This window comes from Mesoplodon mirus (assembly GCF_964341445.2).
Source record: "Mesoplodon mirus genome assembly, chromosome: 17".
NCBI lineage: Eukaryota > Metazoa > Chordata > Mammalia > Artiodactyla > Ziphiidae > Mesoplodon > Mesoplodon mirus.
The window spans coordinates 22,102,003-22,128,634 of NC_138993.1; the positions used below are offsets into that span (position 1 = coordinate 22,102,003).

Sequence of the window (26,632 nt, forward strand, 5' to 3'; positions counted from 1 at the left end):
AAGTGGTCCTCCACCCTCCAGCGGCAGGGGGCCGTGTCCAAGCCCAGCCTGCTCACATGCCCATTCTTATGCTCTGAATGATCTGGAAGATAGCTGAAGGAGGAAAACAAAGCAGAGGGCTCAGACACCAGACAGCACACAGCTGGAAACCCAGCCCCACCTCGAGCCCTGCTTCTCCTGACCCCCGGCCCTGGACCTGTTAGCACACAGCTGATTAGATATTTCCTAAGAAGGAGTTAAGTTAATAAGAGGTCAGCGAACTTCTTTAAAAAGGTGGCCTTGCCCTGTCTGCTGATGGATACCTCGGGGATTTACGGATAACTCCTGCTAATTCCACCAGGAGTGAAGGCCAGAAATCCCTCAGGCGCTGAGAGGTTTGGCCCTCTTCCCCCAGAATGTTCTGATGCTGCTGGGACAGTGCTTTCGTGCAGGCAGGGCCCTCATTGAACAGGTCAGCCACGCTCCCTCTTCAAAATGGCTGTGACCTGGAAAAGAAGCTGCCCTTGAACTGCAAGGAAGGCCAGGTGCTGGTGGCAGACACGTGGAGCTGGGCTCCCCCGGGCTGCTGATAACCTCTGATACAAGTGCATCTTCAGGCGGCCTGGAACTTTCTGAAATTCGACTTGAAATGCACCGGGAGCAACACTGATTTATTCAGGGCACCGTCTTCACTAAGTGGACCGAACTCCTTCATGAAGGGGTGGGTAGCCTGAACGTCCACAGACAATTCCTGGGACTCCCTCCCCTTATTTTGGTAAGAGCTGGTTGGATGGCACCCAGCCTGGTTTGGTTTATAGGGTTTAAATGTGTTCCAGGAGAGGAAGGTCCAACTTCTTTTTCACATCCTCCCCAGATGTGACATATACAATATTGGTCAATCGTGATGAAGACAATCATGATAATAATGGCAATGAACATATATAGAATGATTTTGTTTTTGTTTTTGAGGGGCAGCTGGGTATCATGTAATCATGTGTAAAAGCAGAACAAGCACAGAACATTCAGGGGTCTTACCCCTTCTCTCCTTCCTAAAGCCATCCTGGAATATACCCAGGAATGCTGCTTCCTAAGTAACCATAGTGAAATACGCTACCCAGAACCCTCGAGAAACAAAGAGTTTGACATTTTATCAACTAACGTTAGTGAGCACATACTATGTGCCAGGCACTGTGCTTTGGGGATCCAAAGATAATTCACACCGAGGGCCCCGGGGACTCTTTCTTGGACAGCTAGATCTGAAGGGTAGATAAAGCACTAATGTAGTTGGTTTTCCATAAACTAAAAAAATCACTGTGCGTATCATCACGACTTTCCTAAATTGGATATACACCCAACATGATTTAATATTAAGGTTTCATGAATGTTCAGTGTGACCATAACAAAAAGTGATAACGGATAAGACTCTGCTGTAATATGGTTCTAGAGGATGCACAGTGTTTGATCTGAGCCCCAAATAGCTCCGGTTGGCTGTACTTCTTGGGCCCTCATTTCTGTTTCTTAGCAGTTATTTGGTCTCAGTGATTCTTATCTCTGGTCACATCTCTGGTGCTACTACAGCAATCTGCAGTGGTTCCTCTTCTATTATGATGCTACTGTAGACTGAGCCAAAAACAAAGACTTAGAACTATGTATGAAATTCGAGTCAGCCAGTTGTGTGTGAAGGTCGGAAAGACTCTTCTCTAGATAAAGGAGTTAATTCAACAAGTTGTGATATTTAACTCTGGTTGTGCTCAGAGGTTTTCTTGGCTTATTCTCATCTGGGAGGGAGCTCTTAACAGGAGAAGTTGCTAGATGGATGAGAAAGTACCTTACCCAAATGTATAAGCTCGCCGGAACACGGATGTTTCCACCCTCCTCTACCAAAGCTAACGAGGAATAAAAATTAAATAAACATTTCTGTGTTCTGGCTCCACAGGAGTGCTGGAAGACAGCTGTATATTCAGGCACACTAGGAAAAAAATATTTACATCCACCGTGCCTCAGGCTTTGTTCTTGGGATCAGGAAAACATCCCTAATTTGGACAAACAGGCTTACTTTAGAAGGGAATGTTAGGGTCAGAGGGAACTGGGTTTGAATCCCAGCTCTTCACTGAATAGCTGTGTGACTGCATGAATGACTTAACCTCTTCAATTCTGTCTCCTCTGCTGTGAAATGAGGACCATGCTTCTTGCAGCACTACTACGGGGATTAAATGATCTGACATAGATGAGGCTCCACACACATCAAGGTTCCGGTGCATGGGAGTCATCGCTATTATTACTGTTACTATTCCTACAGTGATGGCTGCTGCTTTCATGTATGAGCATGAATACCAGAGCTCAGGTGCTACCTGCCACCCTCTAGAGGTGTGAATTTTCGGAATTCACTAAATAGTTCTGAGCCCTGATTTCTCTATTTGTAAAACTGTAGACAATATGTACCTCAAAGGATTGCAAGGAATAAATATGATGACATAAGTAAAATATCTGCCCATAGTAGATGCTCCAAAATGTTATTTCTCCCTGAGATTTATTCGTAGACAAGGAATCATTATCAGCAGGATATAGGTCAATGAATACGGAACAGGCTGTCCCTTAGTCCATCAGACCCTATTAAGTTAATTCATGACTTCAAAAGTGCTGGGTAATGATAAAACCACTCAATTCTTTTTAAGGAACGGCTGCAAATTTCTCTTAAGAATCTTAGACAAAGTTTGCTGGCCTCAGAGTAGCAACACATATTAAAACAACTTACCTATTTCTGAGTCTGCTTTAAAAACTAATGAAAGATCATTCCTGACCCTAACTGAATCCATGAATTAACAGGTAAAAATCTGATGGTCTTTAACATGGGTACAGGCGACTCTTTAAAACTGAACCCTCTTGGAGAAATTACTTTGAATAAAGTCTATTTTAAGTTCACCATTTGCCTCCACCTCTAAGATAATGGAGACATGGTTGTGTTTTATGATTCCTTTTTCAATGTCTTTAAGAATTGTATCCCTGTCTTTAAGAAGGCTTATATCAATGTCAATGTCTTTAAGAAGACTTCACCATCCTATACCAATTATATTAACTGTACTTCTGTGTGCCCGCCAGTAATGACCCGCCCTACAACCCTTGGCCTCCCCGATGCTGACCTTCTGAGGCAGTGAATGGGAAGGGAGCCAAGAGTGGCTTCAAAGTGGGAAAGGAAAGGGGGAGTCTAGACCCTGACAAGTTAATAACTTAACAGAGGGTGAACAAAGCGGAGAAAACAGCCGAGCGGGCTGCAGGAAAGGGGCTGCGGGCAGGCGAGTCAGCAGGGAGGACGGATGCCAAGAAAGGGAAGGAGGGCAGGCATTCGAGGTCAGGGGATCTGGCCTTGGGCAGGTCAGAGGTTCAGGAAAATCCAGGCTAGAGTGGGAACTACAGAATCTGGGAGCTTCCGCACTCTCCCACCTGTACAGGATCCTGGTCCTTGGTAACCTGAGACAATCACATCTCTCGTTTATTCAACCATTCCCTTTCAATGAAATTCTTAGGGTTTAACATGCAAGAAGCACTTGCAACTCAAAAATCAACCAGAACAACCCTCCTGACTCCACATCTCCCATCCACAGGTGCCCTCTTCCTCTTTACAACCATTTCCAAAAAGCTGTCTAAGCCCTCACTTTCTCCATTTGCTTACCTTTGGGTTCCACCTCATTCCACTGCATTCTAGCTTCTCTCTTCACTCCAGTGAAATCGCTCTTGCTAAAGATACAAATGACATTCCATGTCACTTAATCCAACGAGCGTCCTGAAGGACGCTGCCTTTTGTCATACGCCCCTACTTACCATCGCTGAGCGCTCCCTCCTGGAAACTCTCTTCCCTTGGCCTCTGTGACACACCATTCTCCTAGTTTCTAGTTTTCCGCCTTCTCTTTGGCTCTTTACACTAAACGTGGTTTATGGGGTCACCCTAACTCCTCCTGACCAGTAAACGAGAATGTTGAAGTTCTGCAGAGAGCATGCTGGCTTTCTTCTCTTCATTACATTTCTTCTCCCAGGTGATCTCATCCCGGCCCACAATTTCAGTTGCCACTTAGCTTTTGCTGACTCATCAATGTGTGTTGCCAGCCCCGACCTCTCCTCGGAGCTCCAGACCTACACCTTCCACCACCTAATTGATACCTACACACAAGTGGCTCAAAGGCACGTCAAATGCAGCGGGACCTTCTCATGATCTCTTCCCGTTGCCAAGCTTGGCATCCTCCTCCTCCATCTTGCATGCACACCGAAAATGCCAGAGTCATCCTTGATACCTCTGATGGATGACCAAGACCTGTGGGCATTACCTAAGAATCTCGTGATTGTGCGTCTTTCGCACCATCCTTCCCGAAACCACCCTAGTCCAAGTTACCGTCATCTTTCCCCTGATTCCTGTGGTAACCTCCACTGGTCTACTCTTGCTCCGCCTTCAATCCTTTCTCCATACTGTAGCTAGAATTATTCTTTAAATAAAAACAAGTGAGATCGTGCCCTCCTTGAGTTTCTAACACAACAGAAGCATTCTATTGCCCAATCCTTGGTGAAGCCTCCATGACCTGCATCTCCTGGCCCCTGGAAACCTGTCCAGATTCACCTTCTCCACTCTTCTCCTCTCTTACAGTAAGCCCTCCTGTTTTGTTTTGTTTTGTTTTTGTGGTACACGGGCCTGTCACTGTTGTGGCCTCTCCCATTGCAGAGCACAGGCTCCGGACGCACAGGCTCAGCGGCCATGGCTCACGGGCCCAGCCGCCCCGCGGCATGTGGGATCTTCCCGGACCGGGACACGAACCCGTGTCCCCTGCACCAGCAGGCGGACTCTCAACCACTGAGCCACCAGGGAAACCCAGCCCTCCTGTTTTTAAAAGTTCCCTGCTCTTACTACTGGGCTTTTACACACGCCATTCTTTCTGTCTGAAATACTTTCCCCACCCTACCCTATTGCCTAGTTTTACTTCAAAATTCAGAAGTTATTTCTTCAGAGAAGCCGTCTTTGACCATCTGAAGCAGGAGTTCTCAAACTTATGTCTCACAGTCTCCTGAAAATGTTTGAAAACAGGCATTGGACCCCATCCCTAGAGCTTCTAATCCAGTGGGTCTGGGGTGGGAACTGAGAATGTATACTTCTAACAAGTTCATAGTTGTTGCTGAGGCTGCTGGTCCAGGGACCACACTTTGAGAACCATTTCCCTAGAGCACACCAGCCCTTTGCATTACAGGCACACCTCATTTTATTGTGCTTTGCCGATATTGCGTTTTTTGTTTTGTTTTGTTTTACAAATTGAAGGTTTGTGGCAACCCTGTGTGTAACAAGTCTATGGGCAACACTTTTTCCACCAGCATCTGCTCACTTCGTGCCTCTGTGTCACATTCTGGTAATTCTCACAATATTTCAAACGTTTTCATTATTTTTATATTTGTTACGGTGATCTGTGATCAGTGACCTTTGATGTTACTGTTACAAAAAGATTAGGACTCACTGAAAGGCTCAGATGATGGTTAGTGTTTTTCAGCAATAAAGCACTTTTTAATTAAGGTATGTATACCTTTTTTTTAGACATAATGCTATTTATTGCATTCTTAATAGACTACAGTGTAATGTAAACAAAATTTTTATGTGCACTGGGAAACCGAAAACTCATGTGACTTGCTTTATTGTGATATTAGCTTTATTGCAGTGGTCTGGACCCGAACCTGCAATGTTTCCAAGGTTGGCCTGTATATGCTTTCACAGCCCTATGTTCCTCTCCTTCAAACATTTTCATGCCTGAAATTTTACATGTTCCAGCATAATTATTTGTTTGACTCATCTTTCTTCCCCACTAGACCACAAGCTCCAGGAGAGCAGGGATGATTTTGCTCCCAGCTCTACCCCTGGGCCTAAGCTCAGTACCGGGCACATAGTAGGTCCTCAGTAAAAATTTACTGAAGGACTGAACGGTGAAAAATTGCAAACAGCATGGAGGAAAATACATTTTTAAAACCTCAACTGATTACTCTTCAGACCTAAAGAATCAGCATCAAACGGCGACCTTGAGATTCAATTGCTCCAAGAGCTCAGTTCTTGAGGGGAAGTCAAGTCACAAGTCAAGAACATAAACCCCTTAAGGCCGGAAGCTGGGCCAGCCCAATCCACACTTCCCTGGGGACTGCCCCACCCCAGCTAACTGAGAGTGCCCAAAGGACACAGAGATGACACAAGTGGATCCCCTAGGAGACTGTCAGAAAGCTGGAACCCTGCCAGACAATGGGGCCTTCCGAAAACGACATTTATTGAAAGTAAATGGTTGACGATAAGCGAGATCAAGGGAGTTGCTGAGAAGAGAGATCAAGACAGGCCAGAGGAACACCCTTTAGGAGGATAAGCCGACTCTAGAATTCACACAACTTTGATTATCTTTCATTTAAAAAATTTTAAAAATGAAAGCATTGGTAAGAAAAGTATGGGCCCTGAGAAAAATAAGCAGAGATGTTAGGAGACAAGACATCGCCAAGGCGGGTCATTAAGCTCCTGGAAAGAATTAGCACAAAGATAGTCAAAGGCAAGATGCCACTTCCCCATGGCTTCTCCGGAGATGGAGAAGAGGGTAAAGAGAGGGAAGCCAGGGATAGGTGAGGGCAGGAGGGCACTGTTAAAAGAGAGATCGTATTAGCAAAGAATGGGATGCTCTCTCCACATTAAAATGGCAGACAGCAGAAGCACTCTTCCGAGAAGGAAACCATACACAGACCCAAAGGGCCCCAGGAGCACAGGGCCACAGGGCAGAGGGAAGCACATGACAAGCGAGGCCGTAGGTCACCTTGAGGGAGCCAATGGCTGATGAGACATCTTTTCCAGACTGTCCATCTCAGATCCTGAGGCAGGAGTTCCAGAGCAGACGCATGTCCTCAAGCTTTCCTTTGTGGTGAAATGGAAAGATTTCTCCAGGGCTGCTGAGTTCCTCAAACTTGTCAGTCTTGGGGCTGTGACTCCCTCTGGGTGTCACAATTTCAAGATAGTTCGGGCAGTCTCCAGGAAAGGCCAGTGCTTATGTGGTCGACCTGCAAACACGGTGAATTCAAATGTGTCCTGGAGCAAGTGTCCAGGACAGAGCAAGGTGATGGAGCACCCCGGTGGCCCAGTCAAGAAGCAACCCATGGCTGGGGCAGGGCTTTATCCACCTGGGAGCAGACCGAGAATGGCCGTCCATCTGGAACCTCTGGACAACGCACATTTTCTGGCAGGGAAAGTAGGAGATGTTTTTACAGGAGTTCTTTTCAACACACAGTCATACGCTAAAGGCCTAAAGTTGGTGGAAAGTCTGCTCCATGGTATTTTGGGGGAAATGGTAAGAGAGAAGGATGCAGGATAATAGAAAGCAGATGGGTTTGGAGTTTAGGTTTGGGTACTAGCTCTCTTTTTAGCTACGGGATGCTGGTTGATTTCTTCTTTGAACCTCTGTTTTGTGATTTGGAAAAATGAGTACCATAGCTTCTTTGTAGGGACTGTGTGATGAGAAAAGAAAATATAAGTGTAGGACCTGGCATTATAATAAGTACTCAAGAAACGGTAGCCAAAATAGTTGTATGAATAGGTTCTGCTCACCCCCACTGGCTAGTTTTTAAAGAGTTCTTTCTAGAAGGAGAGAAGAGGCTCCAGCTCTAGCTGTCCCTGCAGAGGTGACACCACTGACCTCTGGCTGGCAAACCCTGCCCTCTACCTGTCCAGGTGGGAGCTGGGGTTACTGCAGCTTCCCCAGTATCTCAGATCTCTGCTCCCCCAACTTTTCTCCCCAACACAAAGGACAAAATGTTATCTTCTTTCCTTGCAAGCATTCAGAATCTTGGTCAGCCCCTTGCCAGGGGGGTTGAGAGGCAAGGAGACAGTGCACCTAAGGGCCGTCAACATAATGACAATAACAACAAACATTTGTAAAACTATTACCAGGACTCCACTAAACGTTGGAGTTGTCTCCTTTAATCCTCAGGATTGATTTTCATGAGGATCCTAGGAGTTTTCAGATAGCATCCTATCCCTTTTAAGAATGGAAGACACTGAGGCTTGGAGTGGGTGTGTGGGTGAGTAACTTGGACAAGGCTGCATGAGTAGTAGGTGTCAGAGCCGGGTTTCCAACCCAAGGAGGCTGTCCCTGGAGCTGGTTCACACAGGACTTAGTCCTGCCCCTCCTCCACAGCATCCTTAACAAAAGAGCCAGTCCTAGGGAGGGTGGGGCTGTGGGCTCTTCCAGAAATGCAGAGGCCTCCAGCGCATACATAAAGGGAGACCACTGGACCAACTGAAACAGGAGGCATTCAGGCCCAGCTTAGAACATCTCAGGGAATCACTTTCCTTATCTGTTCTGAATAGTTTGTCCTGAAAAACGGTCCAGCCTGTGACACGTTATCTCTCCCCAGTCCTGCCCTGGCAGGCAGAGTGCCTACCAGATACAGGAGAAGAGTACAGTCTGTTAACTGCCAGACAAAGGGAACGTCCCTGCCCAGAAACAGTGCAGCTACTCACAGCTGATGGTGCCAAATGAACCTAGTAGGCTCTTTGGGAAAGGCCTTAACTCTCGAATCACAGAGGCCAGTGCCGGGCCAGACACAATTTCCTATTTGATGGGCAAAGTGGGTCCCGATGTGTATTCCCTTCTGGGGATGATAAAAAATCAGTATATCCAGCAACACAGGAGGCACCCCTATACACACACACACACACACACACACAACACACAGATACACACAAGCACACATAGAAAAATACACACACACACAGATACACACACACACATACACAAACACACAAAGACACATACATACAAAGACACACACAGACACAGACATAAACACAGACACATAACAGATCCTGCTTCAACCAGAACAGCTTTTCTTTTGTTTCCCTCTAAGCTTTGAAAAAAGAGGCCTACTACTCTAAAAAAAAAAAAAAAAGAAAGAAAGAAAAGTCTACTGCTTTAAAAAAAAAAGGCTAAAACCAAGAGTTTAGCCATTTTGCTCTCAAAATACACTTATTTTTTTCTGATTATACAAGTAATATATGCTCATTGACAAAACTGGAAAATATAGAAAATTAGGAAGGAAATAAGTCACTGGTTAATCCTATTACCCTAGAGGTTTCCCTTTGATGGGGGATATAAGCTCATCCGTTTCGAGAAAACCCAGACTTCAAGAATGACTAAAATTCACATAATCTCTAACTAGGAAGTGAGTATCAGTTTCGGCCAGAGAGAGAGAAATGCAATTGAAATGAGGGATAGATGAGGGAGAAGTCGTCTGAGGGAGGGAGGTGGGGTGTGGCTGGTGTGTAAGAGTTTCCCTCTGAGAATCACAGCATGATGGGGATTAAACGGTGGTTCCATTGACTCCGGTTGGAGCCTCAGTGAGGGATGAGGACAGAGAAGGCTGCTCGCAGCTTGCTGCTTCCTGTCCACACACAGGGACACACCTGGGCTCAGGAGAGGTGAATGATACAACAGGGTCACAAGACACATGTCAGCGCTAACATACTGTCTGGTCAACTGCATGTGAAGGGAAAGACCCACTGTCACTGAGTCCAGGAGAAACTTCTAGGCCAAGCGGAAAGTCAAAACTGCTGAAGACAGTTGTCCTGTGAACGCTGTGGCACTGACACTGTAAGATGGGCAGGCCAGGGTTGGAACCCTGCCGTGTTCAGGTCAGACATTACTGATGCACAGCAGCGTCCACATCACAGAGCTCTGGGGAGGCCTCCGAACCCTTCTCCACAAGGCTCCTGAAAGAGATGAGGACACAAGGGAGAGGGAAGCCCAGGGGCAAGGGCTGTGGGCACAACCAGCAGGACGGGCTTCATCTATGGTCTGGGGAAGCACACACAGACGGCAAGTGTCTCGCGCAGATAGCAGTTGGCGTATCTGTGTGACGGCATCTCTGCCGCCTCAGACGGACATTCTGGGTCACGCTTGTCTCTGAGTCTCAAGATAAAAACAAGTACTCTTCAGAAGCTATCAAACAGTTCTCTAAAGAGGCAGGCTTTGAAACCGGGGACTGAGAGTCAGGACGAGCTGCTTATCTGGAAAGAGGCCCTACCGCCTGCAGAAATGGAAGATAATATTTTTATAAAAACGGGAGAGAAAAAATGGCCAAGTCTCTAAGAGGGGGGTGTTTAAACCCTTGGGGCTTCAGTGTGAATCTGGGGTCCTAGGAGATCAAATAAAGACAAAGGCAACCAGTTAAAAAGGCCCAAGCAAGAGTCCTGGGTCAAGATCTGAACAAGAAAAGTTTCTGGCCTGTTTGGAATAGTCACCTGAGAGGACCCAGAAGAGATATCTGACTAAGAAACAGGTTTTAGATTTCTGATGGAATGTATATAATACTAACTACAATAAGGCTAGTTTCCAAATTAAACCAGACAAAGCAAGATATGGCCCTGAGATGTCCTATCTGGACAATTCCACGTCTCAAAAGAACACTCTGTTCACCGAGCTTTTGCATCTCACAAAGAAAACTTTTTTTTTTTTTTTTAAATAGCAAAACGGTGGTGTATTTGGGTTGCTTTAAGGGAATAAAACTTTGTTTATTTCTGATATTCAACTTAAAGTACAAACCCCTATTCACTGATTTTAGTGTACCTCTGGGCGCTTCCTGTTTCCTGCCTGGGTCGGTCTGAAAGATTCTGATGCTTTATCGTGGGAACATAGTCTCACCCACTGGGAGTGTTATCACTGAAATTGCTCACACTCCTCCTTGGAGTGAAGAGGCGGGGTCTACAGCTCTCTGGAAGGTCAAGACCAACGTGAGTGGCTGAGCCTGCCAGGTGAAGGCGTGGCCTGGGAGGATGGAAGACAATGGGAGCCTAAAGTGTCCATGACACACCAGTCCGACTCATGGTGCCACTACTTTACATGAGGGTGATGGGGACAGAGATGGTGGTGACTGAAGCTGCAGGTTTCAAGCGTGCTGTGGGCCAGCACTTACGTCCCTGGAACCATTCAGTACCAGGACAAACTCTGGAGGGTCCCCTCCTATCCCCATTTGATGGGTAAGGAAATCAATACAGAGAGAGTAATGAACTTGTCCAAGGTTCTTCAGCAGAAACATAGCGAATCCAGGCTTTGAACCCACATCTGGTGGAGCCCCAAACTATCCTCCCCTCTGAAGCCTCCTATCCATTTACTGCCATTTGGTCAGTTTTCAAAGTAGTGTCTTGCCTAAGAGACCTTTTGCAATCCTGGAAAGTGGAAATTTCCTTCCTCAGAAGGGGGGGTGTATTTAGTATTTAGATGTCCTCTGACTGGTTACAACCATGGACTTGGGCTGGGCTGGGATCTCGGGGGGCCTCCCTGGTGAGGGGTGGGCATTCCCTGGGCACATGTTTTTGTGCCGGGGGGTCTCTGGGTGCCTGTGTGCTGCGCCCTCACTGCTCCCCTGGTTCCTCTTCCTTCCTTTTCGTTATCTGGCTCTTATCAGCAGCAGAACTGCTGGCACGAAAGGCATGTGTGGAGAACAAGGAAGGCCAAGGAAAGAAGCTGCGAAGGAAGGGGCCAAGAGTCTGCTGCGACACATCACTCCCCATAATAATGGGGTCCCGTAACCTCTTGGAGGTTTGCTAACTTGTTTGGCCACGTAAAATGGAGTAAGGGTGACCAATAAGTGAGCCTATACTTAAAGGTCAACATTTTTACCATTCTTCATTTTTTCCCAAAAGATACTAGGAAAACAGATAAAACCTGCATTCCTTGTGACTTGCCTCACCTGAAAATTTATTTACCCTAGGTACACTGACAGTATTTCTATAATTTTTTATTTTTTTAAATTAATTAATTAATTAATTTTTGGCTGCGTTGGGTCTTTGTTCCTGGGCGTGGGCTTTCTCTGGTTGCGGCGAGCGGGGGCTACTCTTCGTTGCGGTGCGCGGGCTTCTCATTGCGGTGGCTTCTCTTGTTGCGGAGCACGGGCTCTAGGCGTGTGGGCTTTAGCAGTTGCAGCACGTGGGCTCAGTAGTTGTGACTCGCGGGCTCTAGAGCGCAGGCTCAGTAGTTGTGGTGCACGGGCTTAGTTGCTCCGCAGCATGTGGGATCTTCCCGGACCAGGGCTCGAACCCGTGTTCCCTGCATTGGCAGGCGGATTCTTAACCACTGCACCACCAGGGGAGCCCTCTATAATTTTTTAAACTGAGTGTAGTTGATTTACAATGTTTCAGGTGTGTACAGCGAAGTGATTCAGTATATATATATATATTGTTTTTCAGATTCTCTTCCATTATAGGTTATTACAAGATACTGAATATAGTTCCCTGTGCTATACAGTAGGTCCTCGTTGTTTATCTTTCTTATATACAGTAATGTGTATCTGTTAATCCCAAACTCCTAATTTATCCCTTCCCCCTCTCCCCACTCCACTTTGGTAACCATAAGTTTGTTTTCTATGTGACACTACTTCTAAAAAAGAGCCCTTTGCCCAGCCCACCGTCAATTAGAAAAGTGGGTTTAATAGAGTGAGGTAACGAAAGCAAGAGAATCAGATCAATGATCAACATCTTCACTACTATTAGAAGATTTCATATGTTTCCTGTCTGTATAAAGACCTACAAAATATGAATAACTAACCACATGAACTCAGAGAGGGCGAATGACCTCAGAGGTATCCCAGGGACTTGGTGAAATGGAACTTAAGCCTGGCACACGGGTATATCCTGTTCAGAGGAAAGGGACTCGCTGGACAGGGACAGGAAGGGGTGTGTCTACAGAGGTAAGGAAATCCTACCGCAAACTCCAATGCATTTTGTGCGAGCGTGACAGGCAAGGGCAGGGGTGAAGGTGCTGTTGTGCACACTGCAGATGATGGCAGGACGCTAGATGGGGCGGGTCTCTCCTACTCTGTGCTACAAAAGTGGAACAGAAGCGAGAGAGAGCAGTGATAAGGGGCTTCAATCATCCAGGCACCGAGAAGGCTCATTACGGAAAGCAGAGGAACTGATAAAGGAAGAGTTAGATTTGAGGAAATCACATTTTTTTAAACATCCTTATTGGAGTATAATTGCTTTACAATGGTGTGTTAGTTTCTGCTTTATAACAAAGTGAATCAGCTATACGTATACATACATCCCCATATCTCCTCCCTCTTGCGTCTCCCTCCCACCCTCCCTATCCCACCCCTCTAGGTGGTCATAATCGCATTCTTTTAAACGAAGAGAAGCGATAGGCAGATAACTGAATCACTTAGCTGTACAGCAGAAATTAACACAACACTGTAAATCAACTATACTTCAATAAAATAAATTAAATAAAAAAGATAGGTAGGAGCCTATGGTCTGCAACTCTGAAAAGGGAGGAACTCAGGAGGGAGAGTAGGAGCTGCAAGAACTGAATCTTGACTAAACCCAGAGACGTGGCAACGGGTATGAATCTAAAGGAGCTATTGTGTTTTTCATGACGTGTTTGGTTTAGGAAAGGACACGGACAAAGATAGAAGGAAGGGCACAGTACCAAGGATGAACTGAGAAGAGTGACACATTTCTGTGAGAACAGAGCTTGGCCTGAGCTGAAGCTTGCAAAAAAAATGCTAAAGTTGGCAAAAAAAAAAAAAGAAAGGAAAGAAAATAAGAAAAAAAAGGGAGATGGTGGTGGATTATTTTTAGCTATGATTTAAAAAAGGAGGAGGTCTGTTGCTTGGGGATCATGGTGGCATGGTAACAGAGGGTAACATTAAGAGGACCCAACTCCCCGTTTGATGTCTAGCCTTTCCATAGAAGCTAGTGGTCTTAAGTCGATTTAAAGAAGCATCCTTAGAAGAGCACCAGACATGCAGGCAGGGGATGTAGTATGCCAGTAAGTGGTGTGTCCTTTTGGCCACTTTAAGTCCAAATCTCCAGGCCCTGCAGGCTCCCATCCGACGCCCCTGGACAAACCAACAGAGAGGATAGCAGAGACAATGTACTTGATCCCTGAACAAACTAATGGAGACTGGGAAGATTCCAAAAGATTGTGGTCAGCAAATGTCCCAATTTACCCAAACGGGGGTGGGGGGGAAGGTACAGTTCCTACTATGTGAACCAATAAGCCTGGCAAAATTTTAATTAAGATGTAATTTAGGGAAGGTTTTTAATCCCTTTGGAAAGGATGGATATTGAGAAATAGCACAGGTTGGAGAAAAATAAGCCAGACTAAATGACTTATTGGCTTTTCCCCCTCTCCTATATGCTACCTAAGGGCACAGACCAGAGAGGGCCCCGGTTACTGTGTATCTTGAAGCCAAAAAAGAAAAAAACCCCAAAACACCAGCTCTGTATCTATTTAGTTCCTGACAACAAGGGCTACGTGATGACCGAGGCTCACAGATCCCTGTGATTGGACTTTGGCCAGTCTTGAGCCTGTCGTACTATCTCAGGCCTCTGTGCCTTTGTCATGCGGTGTTCCCTCATGTGGAATAACCCTCCCTTTGTCTGGCTGTTTGTCCTTCAAAACTCAGCTCAAAGGGCACCTTCTCTGGGAAGCTTTCTCTTCTGTTCAGTATGAGTTAGAAGGCCCTGATACAGTCTGACTGTGTTTTCTGAGATCCACATGTTGGAATCCTAATGCCCAATGTGATGGTGGTAGCAGGTGGGGCCTTTGGGAGGTGATTAGGTCCTGAGGGCGGAGGACTCATGAATTGGATTAGTGCTCTTATAAGAGAGACCCTACTGAGCTCCCTAGCCCCTTCGACCACGTGTGGATGCCATGTGAGGATACAAGGAGAAGTCTGTGATTGGGAAAGGGGCCCCCAACCGACCACACTGGTACCCTAATGTGACTTCCAGGCTCCAGAACTGTGAGCAATAAATTTCTGCTGTTTATAAGCCACCCAGTCTATGGTAGTTTGTTATAGCAGCCCGAACGCACTAAGACGGTCCCTTGTCCACGCTTGCCAAGCCCTCCGGGTGTTCTGCTGTCAGAGCGCTCTTCTCCTGGGAGCAATGACATGTTCCTTATCTGTCTCCCCAGTGCCAGCTGCCCCCTGAAGGAGTTTGTATCTCCAAAGCCCGCACAGTGCCAGGCACACCAGGGACCCTCAAGACACGAGGACTGCTTGCAGGAGTTTTGCTGAGAGGTTCAAAGTCAACCTGAGGGGAGTTGTCTCTAATTGTTTTCTGTGGCTTCTCCAAATCTAGACTTTTATCAGTGCCTTGGGCGAATAATATATTTTCAAGAAACCATAAAGCTGGGAGAGAGAGATAATTAGATAAAAGGCTTAAGGTTCAAGATCTAACAATCTACAGTTTGGCCATAAAGCCTGAAAACATAGATAACTTTTTTTTTTAAACATCTTAATTGGAGAAAATTGCTTTACAGTGTTGTGTTAGTTTCTGCTATATAACAAAGTGAATCAGCTATATGCATACGTATATCCCTGTATATCCCCATATCCCTTCCCTCTTGGGTCTCCCTCCCACCCTCCTTTTCCCACCCCTCTAGGTGGTTGCAAAGCATGGAGCTAATCTCCCTGTGCTATGCAGCTGCTTCCCACTAGCTATCTATTTTACATTTGGTAGTGTATATATGTCCATGCCATTCTCTCACTTTGTCCCAGCTTACCCTTCCCCCTCCCTGTGTCCTCAAGTCCATTCTCTAAGTCTGTGTCTTTATTCCTGTCCTGCCCCTAGGTTCTTCAGAAGCTTTTTTTTTTTTTTTTTAGATTCCATATATATGTGTTAGCATATGGTATTTGTTTTTCTCTTTCTGACTTACTTCACTGTGTATGATAGTCTCTAGGTCCATCCACCTCACTACAAATGACTCAATTTCGTTTCTTTTTTTGACCAAGTAATATTCCATTGTATATACGTGCCACATCTTCTTTAACCATTCACCTGTTGATGGGCACTTAGGTTGCTTCCATGTCCTGGCTATTGTAAATAGTGCTGCAATGAATATTGTGGTACATGACTCTTTTTGAATTATGGTTTTCTCAGGATGTATGCCCAGTAGTTCGATTGCTGGGTCGCATGGTAGTTCTATTTTCAGTTAAGGAACCTCCATACTGTTCTCCATAGTGGCTGCACCAATTTACATTCCCACCAACAGTGCAAGAAGGTTCCCTTTTCTCCACACCTCCTCCAGCATTTATTGCCTGTAGATTTTTTGATGACAGCCATTCTGACTGGTGTGAGGTGATACCTCATTGTAGTTTTGACTTGCATTTCTCTAATGCTTAGTGATGTTGAGCATCTTTTCATGTGTTTGTTGGCAATCTGTATATCTTCTGTGGAGAAATGTCTATTTAGGTCTTCTGCCCATTTTTGGATTGGGTTGTTTTTTTGATATTGAGCTGCATGAGCTGCTTGTATATTTTGGAGATTAATCCTTTGTCAGTTGCTTCATTTGCAAATATTTTCTCCCATTCTGAGGGTTGTCTTTTCATCTTCTTTATGGTTTCCTTTGCTGTGCAAAAGTTTTGAAGTTTCAATAGGTCCCATTTGTTTCTTTTTGTTTTTATTTCCATTTCTCTAGGAAGTGGGTCAAAAGGATCTTGTTGTGATTTATGTCATAGAGTGTTCTGCCTATGTTTCCCCCTAGGAGTTTTATAGTGTCCGGTCTTACATTTAGGTCTTTAATCCAGTTTGAGTTTATTTTTGTGTATGGTGTTAGAGAATGTTCTAATTTCATTCTTTTACATGTAGCTGTCCAGTCTTCCCAGCACCACTTATTGAAGAGGCTGTCTTTTCTCCATTGTATACTCCTGCTACCTTTATCAAAGATAAGGTGACCATATGTGTGTGGGTTTATCTCTGGGTTTTCTATCCTGTTCCATTGATCCTTATTTCTGTTTTTGTGCCAGTACCATACTGTCTTGATTACTGTAGCTTTGTAGTAGAGTCTGAAGTCTGGGAGACTGATTCCTCCAACTCCGTTTTTCTTTCTCAAGATTGCTTTGGCTATTCGGGGTCTTTTGTGTTTCCATACAAATTGTGCAATTTTTTATCTGGTTCTGTGAAAAATGCCATTGGTAGTTTGATAGGGATTGCACTGAATCTGTAGATTGCTTTGGGTAGTATAGTCATTTTCACCACGTTGATTCTTCCAATCCAAGATCATAGTATACCTTTCCATCTGTTTGTATCATCCTTAATTTCTTTCATCAGTGTCTTATAGTTTTCTGCATACAGGTCTTTTGTCTCCTTAGGTAGATTTATTCCTAGGTATTTTATTCTTTTTGTTGCGATGGTAAATGGGAGTGTTTCCTTAATTTCTCTTTCAGATTTTGCATCATTAGTGTATAGGAATGCCAGGGATTTCTGTGCATTAATTTTCTATCCTGCTACTCTACCAAATTCATTGATTAGCTCTAGGAGTTTTCTGGTAGCATCTGTAGGATTCTCTATGTATAGTATCATGTCATCTGCAAACAGTGACAGCTTTATATCTTCTTTTCTGATTTGGATTCCTTTTATTTCTTTTTCTTCTCTGATTGCTATGGCTAAAACTTCCAAAACTAGGTTGAATAAGAGTGGTGAGAGTGGAGAACCTTGTCTTGTTCCTGATCTTAGAGGAAATGGTTTCAGGTTTTCACCGTTGAGAACAATGTTGGCTGTGGGTTTGTCATATATGGCCTTTATTATGTTGAGGTAGGTTCCCTCTATGCCTACTTTCTGGAGAGTTTTTATCATAAATCGTGTTGAATTTTGTCAAAAGCTTTTTCTGCATCTATTGAGATGATCCTATGGTGAAAACATAGGTAACTGTTTTATACAGATGGATTTTTCCTCTTGATTTTCTGTGGCATGCTAATGGCATTTTTTTTTGGTTTGTTTGTTTGTTCTTTGGTTTGTTTTGTTTTGGGGAGAAAATCAGAGAGCGATCATCTGAGGCAATGCATCACAGATGACTATGCAGGCACTGAGGGAAATACTGCATTGATGCACCGCATTCACTGCAAGTTTTCACAGTGCTCTGAGCTATGCACTGCTAATGCAGGGCAATGCAATACACTGAATACATCATGTAACACCGCTAACCATACTGCACATTGTTACATAATATCCGTAAGCCATTTATTATTTATGTTCTTCTATGTTTCCATACTTTATGTCTACTCTGTAGAAAAACAGCTTACAACCAACAATGAAGTTAAAATAGAAATGTTCATGGAGCTTTATATCAAGTCTAAAAAAAAGTCTATTTAATATCTACAGCATGGGGAATATGTGGTTTTATCCATCTATCCATCCATCCATCCATCCATCTAGCCAACGAGCTTAACCACTCCCTATGTGCTAAAAACTGTGCTAGTATCTAAAAATTTAGTGGAAGTTAAATACTGTCTTCCCTAAGCTTATATCCTAGTAGAGAGAAATGGATAATAAGTAAGCAAATTAAATAATTTCAAATGTTGATGAAGGCCATGAATAAAATAAAACAATGTGTGATGCAGATAGGGGACAACTTTAGATGGGAGGGTACGGAGATGCATCTCTGAAGCTTGCAGGAAGTTGAGGTGAAGAAGAGCTTGGTGGGGCCTGGCTGGCCATTAGCTCTCTGTAAGTCTAGGAGGTGCTGTGATTATTAAAAATAAACTGCAAGACAAAGGATTAATCTCCAAAATATACAAGCAGCTCATGCAGCTCAGTATCAAAACAACAAACAACCCAATCCAGAAATGGGCAGAAGACCTAAATAGATATTTCTCCAAAGAAGATATATAGATTGCCAACAAACACATGAAAGGATGCTCAACATCACTAATCATTAGAGAAATGCAAATCAAAACTACAATGAGGGCTTCCCTGGTGGCGTAGTGGTTGAGAGTCCACCTGCCGATGCAGGGGACACGGGTTCGTGCCCCATTCTGGGAGGATCCCACGTGCCGCAGAGCGGCTGGGCCCGTGAGCCATGGCCGCTGAGCCTGCGCTCCGCAACGGGAGAGGCCCATGTACCGCAAAACAAACAAACAAACAAACAAACAAACAAACTACAATGAGGTATCACCTCACACCAGTCAGAGTGGCCATCATCAAAAAATCTACAAGCAATAAATGCTGGAGAGGGTGTGGAGAGAAGGGAACTTTCATGCATTGTTGGTGGGAATGTAAATTGATACAGTCACTATGGAGAACAGTATGGAGGTTCCTTAAAAAACTAAAAATAGAACTACCATATGACCCAGCAATCGAACTACTGGGCATACACCCTGAGAAAACCATAATTCAAAAAGAGTCATGTACCACATTGTTCATTGCAGCTCTATTTACAATAGCCAGGATATGGAAGCAGCCTAAATGTCCATAGACAGATGAATGGTTAAAGAAGATGTGGCACATATATAGAATATATGGAATATTTTACTCAGCCATAAAAAGAAATGAAATTGAGTTATTTGTAGTGAAGTGGGTGGACCTAGAGTCTGTCATACAGAGTGAAGTAAGTCAGAAAGAGAAAAACAAATACCGTATGCTAGCACATATATATGGAATCCAAAAAAAAATTGGTTCTGAAGAACCTAGGGGCAGGACAGGAATAAAGACACAGACGTAGAGAATGGACTTGAGGACACGGGGAGGGGGAAGGGTAAGCTGAGACGAAATGAGAGAGTGGCATTGACATATATACACTACCGAATGCAAAATAGATAGCTAGTGGGAAGCAGCCACATAGAACAGGGAGATCAGCTCAGTGTTTTGTGACCACCTAGAGGGGTGGGTTGGGAGGGTGGGAGGGAGATGCAAGAGGGAGGGGATATGGGGATATATGTATACATATAGCTGATTCACATTGTTATACAGCAGAAACTAACATAGATTGTAAAGCAATTATACTCCAATAAAGATGTTAAATAATAAATAAATAAACTGTTTGGGGCATATTAATAAAAGCAGGGTTATGAGACAAAAAGCAGGGACAGACCTACTATCTCTGTAGCAGTTGCACCATTTCTAGGCCAACTTCCGCAGTTGCAAATGCAATACTTTAAGAGAGTCATGGCATGTATAGAAGGGTCTAGAAACTACATCTTATGAGGACAAGGTTGAGAGAACTAGGGAAGTTGAGTTTGTAGAAGGAGTCATTAAGCAGTCATCTTGGAAATATCCAAGGAGTCAAGACGTTCAGAAGCAAAAGAGTGCAAGCCGTGTGGTTTTCGGCATCCACACCTGAACTACCGAGAAGACAGCACCATGTGGTTCAAAAGAGGGGAGATGTTTCCAATAGAATCAGAGCTGCACAGAAATGGGATAGGCTTTCTGAAGGAGTGAGCGCTCCTGAAGTATTCCAGCAGTGGCCGGGTAAACTCTATTAAAGATGAGGGATCCTTGTATTGGACAAAAGGCTCCCTTTGAGGACACATCTTTAGGGATGGCAAACACTTTCGTTTCGTGGAGTGGAAGACCTTCTCTCATCTTGGAATCATCTTTGAAAAAATTGAGACTCACACAAAGGCTTGTTTGGCAATAGTGCCAAGACCATCGGATCCCTCCTTCCTCCTAAGAGCTTTCGTTTCCTTGGAAGGGTGGTCTCCTAAAGGTCAGAGGCACCTGTAGTCATGGGCGTCTCTTGCCATTGGGGAGGAATGACGTCTTCCTGGGAGGTTTAGATCTTTGCAGGAAGATGTGTACTCCTCGCCTTCCCTGCCCTCAGCAACAGTGAGGAGATGGAGGATGGGAACATCTAAAGACCTACCTTGTTGATAGAAGTGACCTCCACTCACCAGTACTTCAGAGACCCAACCCATGGGGACCAGGAATTAATCAAGGCTCCCAATTACAGAAGTCGACTAGAAACAACTGCATGATCCTTCTGGTCAAGTCTGCACTGTGTGTGTGTGTGTGTGTGTGTGTGTGTGTGTAAGTAAAGCTCTCTTAACTTGCTACCTTCCAGCATCAGGTGACTGCACCTTGAGGCTCAGGTCAAAGGCTCTGTTTTACCCAGCACCTCTGCAGAGCTTCCCTTAAGGCGTAAGGCCTCTCCTTCTCTCTGGAATGTAGATTATCTCAGGCAGACAGGTGCTCCACTTTCTGTTCCAAATGCCCTTTTTAGGTTAGGTCTTCAGAGAAAGCTTTAACTGAACTCTGAAGTGTAGCCAGCCAACTTAATTGCTCACTGTAATCATTTTATGATTATGATTTGATAGCATATCAGTTCTGTCTCTACTCTGTTTGCTGGAATGGAAATGAAATCAAAACCTATTAAGATGAAGGCTTCGGGCAGCAATTAACTTGAATCCCAGACCAATATAGTTTTTGTCTATTTACCTTGAGAATAAAACATGTGTTTTTATAGGACAAAGGAGACCATGGGATATAAGGGCAGCGAGAAACCCATACCTGAGCCGCAGACAACAAAAACAAACAGTGCCAACAGCCATGGTCCCACAGGATATTTCTCTTCTTGCGGCCTCTGAAAGGGAATGGGAGAAAGTAAGATTAGCTTCATTCATTCAAGAAACATTTACTGAGTATGGCTAGTCACTAGACACCTCTGTGAATGAGACAGACCCAGTCTCAATGCCAGCAGGCAGATCTAGATGAACAAAGTCAATATTAAGGGATCAAGATTGGTTTGGAAAAATTCATCAATAACCTTACTTACACCCCTGTAACTCAATGAACTTGGTGGTTCTTAAATATTCTGGGGACTGATGAGGTATAAATACACAAACCAATACAGTGATTTGGGAAGCCAAAAATGATATTACTAATCATTGCTTCTGTTGGCTGAAAACACACTTCATGCCAGGCACTCTAGAAAGCAGCCAACATCTGCGATCTCTAGCACTCACAACTCCATGCAAGGCCAGTATTATCATCTCCATCCTGTACTTGAGAAACTGAGGCTCAAGGTTTGCTAACGGGAACAAGAGCTGGGATTCACGTTTAGGTCTGCCTCTTTACGGAGCCAGGGGATTTTCCTCCAGCAGATTCATCTTGAATTCCTGCATCCGCGGCTTCCAAGCAGGGTTACAGAGCACAGCCATTTTCTCAAAACTTTCTAAGTGCTAAAAACCTGGGAAGCCACTGCAGTGGAAACCCTGGGAACCGTAGATGCACCACAGCAGCTGTGTGTGGAGATGAGAGGAGTGGCGTTTTGTAATAAACCTCCTAATTCTTAGTGAAGCTTATGCTTGGGAGAAATCTCAGCATCCCCGGGAAGCACAAGGGGACTGTGGTTCCCACACGGACCAGCCCTGCGTACCTCCTGCTCTTCTCAAGCCAAAAGCACAGACGTCAGAGGAAGGTCTCTGCAACTCCTCTGGGTCTGTGTGCAGGTAAGGCTTGGTCCTTACAAGCAAATCAATCAATGGAAAACCAGTATTTTCTGAGAAAGGCAGCTGAAAATGTGGGGAATTTCTCAAGTGAAAAGGGAGGAGGTAGAGTGAAGAAACATGAAGAACTCACTAAATATTCCCTCACTGGCATAAGCCAAAAATAGGCTGTGGCCAACGTAGGTTAAAGAACTTATTTTATCATAGACAAGGCAACAGTTCTTTGGTTCTCAGCTTACCTGTTCCATTCTTAGAGAAGCTTCTCTCTTCTACCTCAGTTGAGTTCACTTGGCACTTAAATCACCAAGTACTTTCTTTAGATAGCATTTATCACAGTTTGTATCTCGATGTTTATTCTTGTGATACTGTGTTTGATGTCTGTCTTTCCGCTAGACTGTAAGCCCTGCAAGGGCAGGCACTGTGTCTCTTTCATATATCAATGTATAGCAATGTCTGGCCCAGAACTTAAACACAATAGATGCTTAATAAACATTCTTCGAAGAATGAATAAGCATACAAGCCCCACTAAATACGATGTCTTAGGTCAGCTAGAGTAAAGAAAGGGTCTAGGGGGCTTCCCTGGTGGCGCAGTGGTTGAGAGTCCGCCTGCCGATGCAGGGCACACGGGTTTATGCCCCGGTCCGGGAAGATCCCACATGCCGCGGAGCGGCTGGGCCCGTGAGCCATGGCCGCTGAGCCTGTGCGTCCGGAGCCTGTGCTCCGCAACGGGAGAGGCCACAATAGTGAGAGGCCCGTGTACCTCAAAAAAAAAAAGGGTCTAGGAAGGATATTGGCTCTTTTAATACTCCCCAATTGGTGATAGGGTTATTCCAGCATTTCTCTTACTAGAGAAGTATGGATTAGTGTCAGTGGCAGGTAGAATCTAAGGATTAAAACCACTCACTTCTCTGACCTTGACCACTTGTATCTACCAACACTCTTGTATGGTGGCAAATCTCACTGCAAGAGAATAGATCGTTTCTTTTGACTAGAAGAAAGACAAAATCAGTCTTAAATAATTGCATAGGATAACTTTAATCAGCATTTGTACTGTGTCATTCTTTGGCACTTAAGACCAGGTCAAGATCAGAGCAAGTAAGTAATAGAGGTATTAAATACAGTTACCTGAACAGAGTGTGATATTCACCCCTCTGCCCCTTGGCCAACTTCATAATCACTTGTGACAGTTGACCAGAAACAAGTTCTGTTGCTGTCATCCCACTGATGCTAAACGAAAAAATTCATTTAGTTCTATCTCCAGCAGAGTCAACAAGTGAATCCAGGAGCCTGTAGATGGAGTTTTGATCTCATGCAGATACCAAATGGAGTCACTTATTTTTTCCTTTGCAGAAAAACTCAAATTATCAGGATACAGAGTTTGCATCCTGATAACACAAAATCCTTTCTGATGACATTCCACAGTGAATCAATATTATTTGTGGACTTTCAGAGCTCAAAAACTCCTTGGCTGGTCATAATACCAATATATCGTTTTTTGAGGGCTTGGAGTTGCTTTTTTGGGGAAGCAGTGCCCAGCACAAATCTGTTGGGACAATTCACCTAAGCCTGAATCTATTGCTGGGAAAGGTAAGAAAAGCAGTAGAATCCTGCAAATGACATGGTTCATTTCCCGCAGGAATTTGTCACTCCCTGGGCTCCAAAATGCAGAGGATGGCTTTCCCTGTGATAAGATACAAGCAGGGTAACTCAGAACTCTGAAATTGAAATTGCCCTTTCATTCTGAAGAAGTTACTACTGTATAATCATGAAATGATTATTCCATTTCTGTTATCTGGGAGAACAGTACTGATTCACTCCATAGCTGTAAGCTGATAATGAAATACCCAAGCATCTATATACAATTAAAGGAGTTTATTTCTGAACAATTAGTCTGAAGTTTCTGTTAGAATCTGTTCATGTGTCTGCATTTATTGAATTTCATTCTGAACAAGTTACCCCTTACAAGTTACTTCCTTCAAAGTATAATCATGTTTGATCTCTAATTAGGAAAATGAGATTTAAGCTTTAAAGCGTTTCTTTTTGAAAGAGAATTTCATTTTTCTTTTTGGATGCTGATCCATTTACAATAAAGTTAACCAAAAAGCCTTTCTAACCAAAGGAAAATAAACATACATTGTGGCTTGGTTTGGAAACCTTTCATTACAAAGTGAGTAGGACCATTTAGAAACACTCATAGGCGCCAGGCACTTCTGAAGGGCCCACTCCATGGTATATCAGAACCTATTAAAAATCCACTCAGACCATACATTAAACATAATTTGAAAATATCTCTGAAAGTTAAGTTGAATTGCAGTCAAGTTGACTACATTTCCTAGATATTTAAACAGCTTTTTCTCCAATTTTTCCATTTTCTTTTCTTATTTTGGAGCCAATCATTTTTCTTTCAGGTACCAAACATTTTCTAGTAGTCTTAAGAAGCTAGAAATGGCAGACACTGCCTTTATCAAGCCTAATGGGTAAAACAGCTCTGCAAAGCAGTTTCTGTTTTGTCGTTACTTCTGCAGTCAGATCAGTTGTCTACTGAGGAGAATTAAGTGACCTCTGTTTTGTTTTGTTTTGTTTTGTTTTAAAATTAATTTATTTATTTACTTTTGGCTGTGTTGGGTCTTCGTTTCTGTGCGAGGGCTTTCTCTAGTTGTGGCAAGTGGGGGCCACTCTTCATCGCGGTGCGTGGGCCTCTCACTATCGTGGCCTCTCACTATCGTGGCCTCTCTTGTTGCGGAGCACAGGCTCCAGAGGCGCAGGCTCAGTAGTTGTGGCTCACGGGCCTAGTTGCTCTGCGGCATGTGGGATCTTCCCAGACCAGGGCTCGAACCTGTGCCCCCTGCATTAACGGGCAGATTCTCAACCACTGCGCCACCAGGGAAGCCCGTGACCTGTTTTTTTAGTTCACTAAAAGGAACCACACAAGTAGAAATTTTGAGTAAATCAGCTAGTCTGTATGATATCCTGGGAAGAATTGATCTCCTAGGGATATAAACCCTGAATACTTTAACATCCATTAAAAATTGTTTTTCAATGTCAATTTGGACAGCAAGTTTTTTTTTTTTTTCTGAGTAAAAATAGGGAAAACAGAGATCTACGTGAAAAATAGTTCCAATTCAATGGCATACTGGCGTTTTCCCAAATGAGAGAACTTCCAAGCACAACTTAAGCTTGTAGCTGCCTATAAAGATCCAAATTTGATGCTAAGGTTTCTCTGCCATAGTACTGCTTGGTTCTGCAAGAATTCTGGTAGAGACTGCAGATCCAACTTTGTGCTCAGTTAAGCAAACCAGCTTCATGCCTTTGGCTAAAAGCAACTGCCTCATCAAGTCCGCAAGCTCTTCCAGCCAAACCTCAAGTTTCAGCTGAACTTCCACTGAAGTGTCTGGGATAATAGATTCCATGCGCCTTTGCTCATACACTTGGAGACAAGCACTACTCAACAACTCATCAGAGGGCCGCCTCTGAATGTCCAGGATCATGGTCCTGGCAATTTCTGTTGAAGATCATTTGCTTTCCTAAAAACAAACAACACACACACAGACACACACAAAACCCTGTACTTAAGGCACAGATTTTACGTAAGCATTGTTATAAAGCTTTAGTCTACAGTTTTGGAGGTGCAGAGTGCCTGGCAATAATAAGCTAGTCTCTAAAGTTCTGGAACATACTATCTGGATGAGCCGGAATTGACGAGGTGAACAAGGGGAATGTTGCGTTTAAACTTTCGCCGAGTGGTGCAGGGCCTCCTGCAGAAGAGGCAAAGAGGAGCATGGAGGGAAATACGGGCTGAATAGCATTCCTAATTCCCAGTTTATACAGGGAGACCATTACAAAGGGGCAGGAAAGAAAACCTTATCTTGGTGTGTTTGTTGGGGATGGAGGGCAGGGGATGAAGCCTAGGAGGGAGACGTGGCAAAGGACCTCCCTTTACTCATTCATTCATTCATTCATTCATTCAACAAAACCGAGCTAGCACCTACTAGGTTCCAGGCCCCGGCGTCAAGCAGTTGGTTTAACTGTTCCCTGAAGGATGTGACTTTGGTCTTTCCCGGAGACAAAGGCCCAGTTCTCTCCTGGGGAGGCCCTTCTGCGCCTCCGCGGTAGCCCCAGCAGACGCTCCCAGAGGGGCCACGGCCAACTAGGGTCCGCTCCGCTCAAGCGAGCACAAGTCCGCGCCGCGGGGAGCCCGGCCCTCAGCGCCCACCATGCGGGACCCCGCGGGAGGGGCTGCCCGGGGCGCTGAGGAGGGGGAGGCTGGCCCCGCGCCCGCCCAGCCCGGGCCCGGCCCCACGCCGCCCGGTCAGCGCCGCCCCCGCCTTACCAGGGTTTTGGCTACATTCCCCCTCTGGGTGATGTTTTTGCTGTGCTTCTCGTTAGCCATCCGGATGCGCTGTTTGGCCACCATGGCTCGGGCGCTAGGAAATGCTCTCGA

General features: G+C 44.6%; 1 protein-coding gene across 1 annotated transcript; it reads right to left on the reverse strand.

Annotated features, from left to right (window-relative positions):
- On the reverse strand, positions 1-26,632 carry SERP2 (stress associated endoplasmic reticulum protein family member 2). Its single transcript, XM_082601906.1, has 3 exons — positions 26,522-26,632; positions 21,254-21,326; positions 1-93 (listed from the first exon to the last, which is right to left on the reverse strand). Exons 1-3 carry the CDS (start codon positions 26,603-26,605, stop codon positions 53-55), a joined length of 198 nt encoding a protein of 65 aa, XP_082458032.1. The 5' UTR covers positions 26,606-26,632; the 3' UTR covers positions 1-52.

What these genes read in the sequence shown, in the direction of transcription:
- SERP2 (XM_082601906.1), bottom strand. Translation starts at nt 26,605, where the DNA reads ATGGTGGCCAAACAGCGCATCCGGATGGCTAACGAGAAGCACAGCAAA. An exon ending in GGAATGTAGCCAAAACCCTG is followed by an intron (nt 21,327 to 26,521) that starts GTAAGGCGGGGG and finishes ATTCCCTTTCAG; the next exon opens with AGGCCGCAAGAAGAGAAATA. An exon ending in TTTTGTTGTCTGCGGCTCAG is followed by an intron (nt 94 to 21,253) that starts GTATGGGTTTCT and finishes TTCCTCCTTCAG; the next exon opens with CTATCTTCCAGATCATTCAG.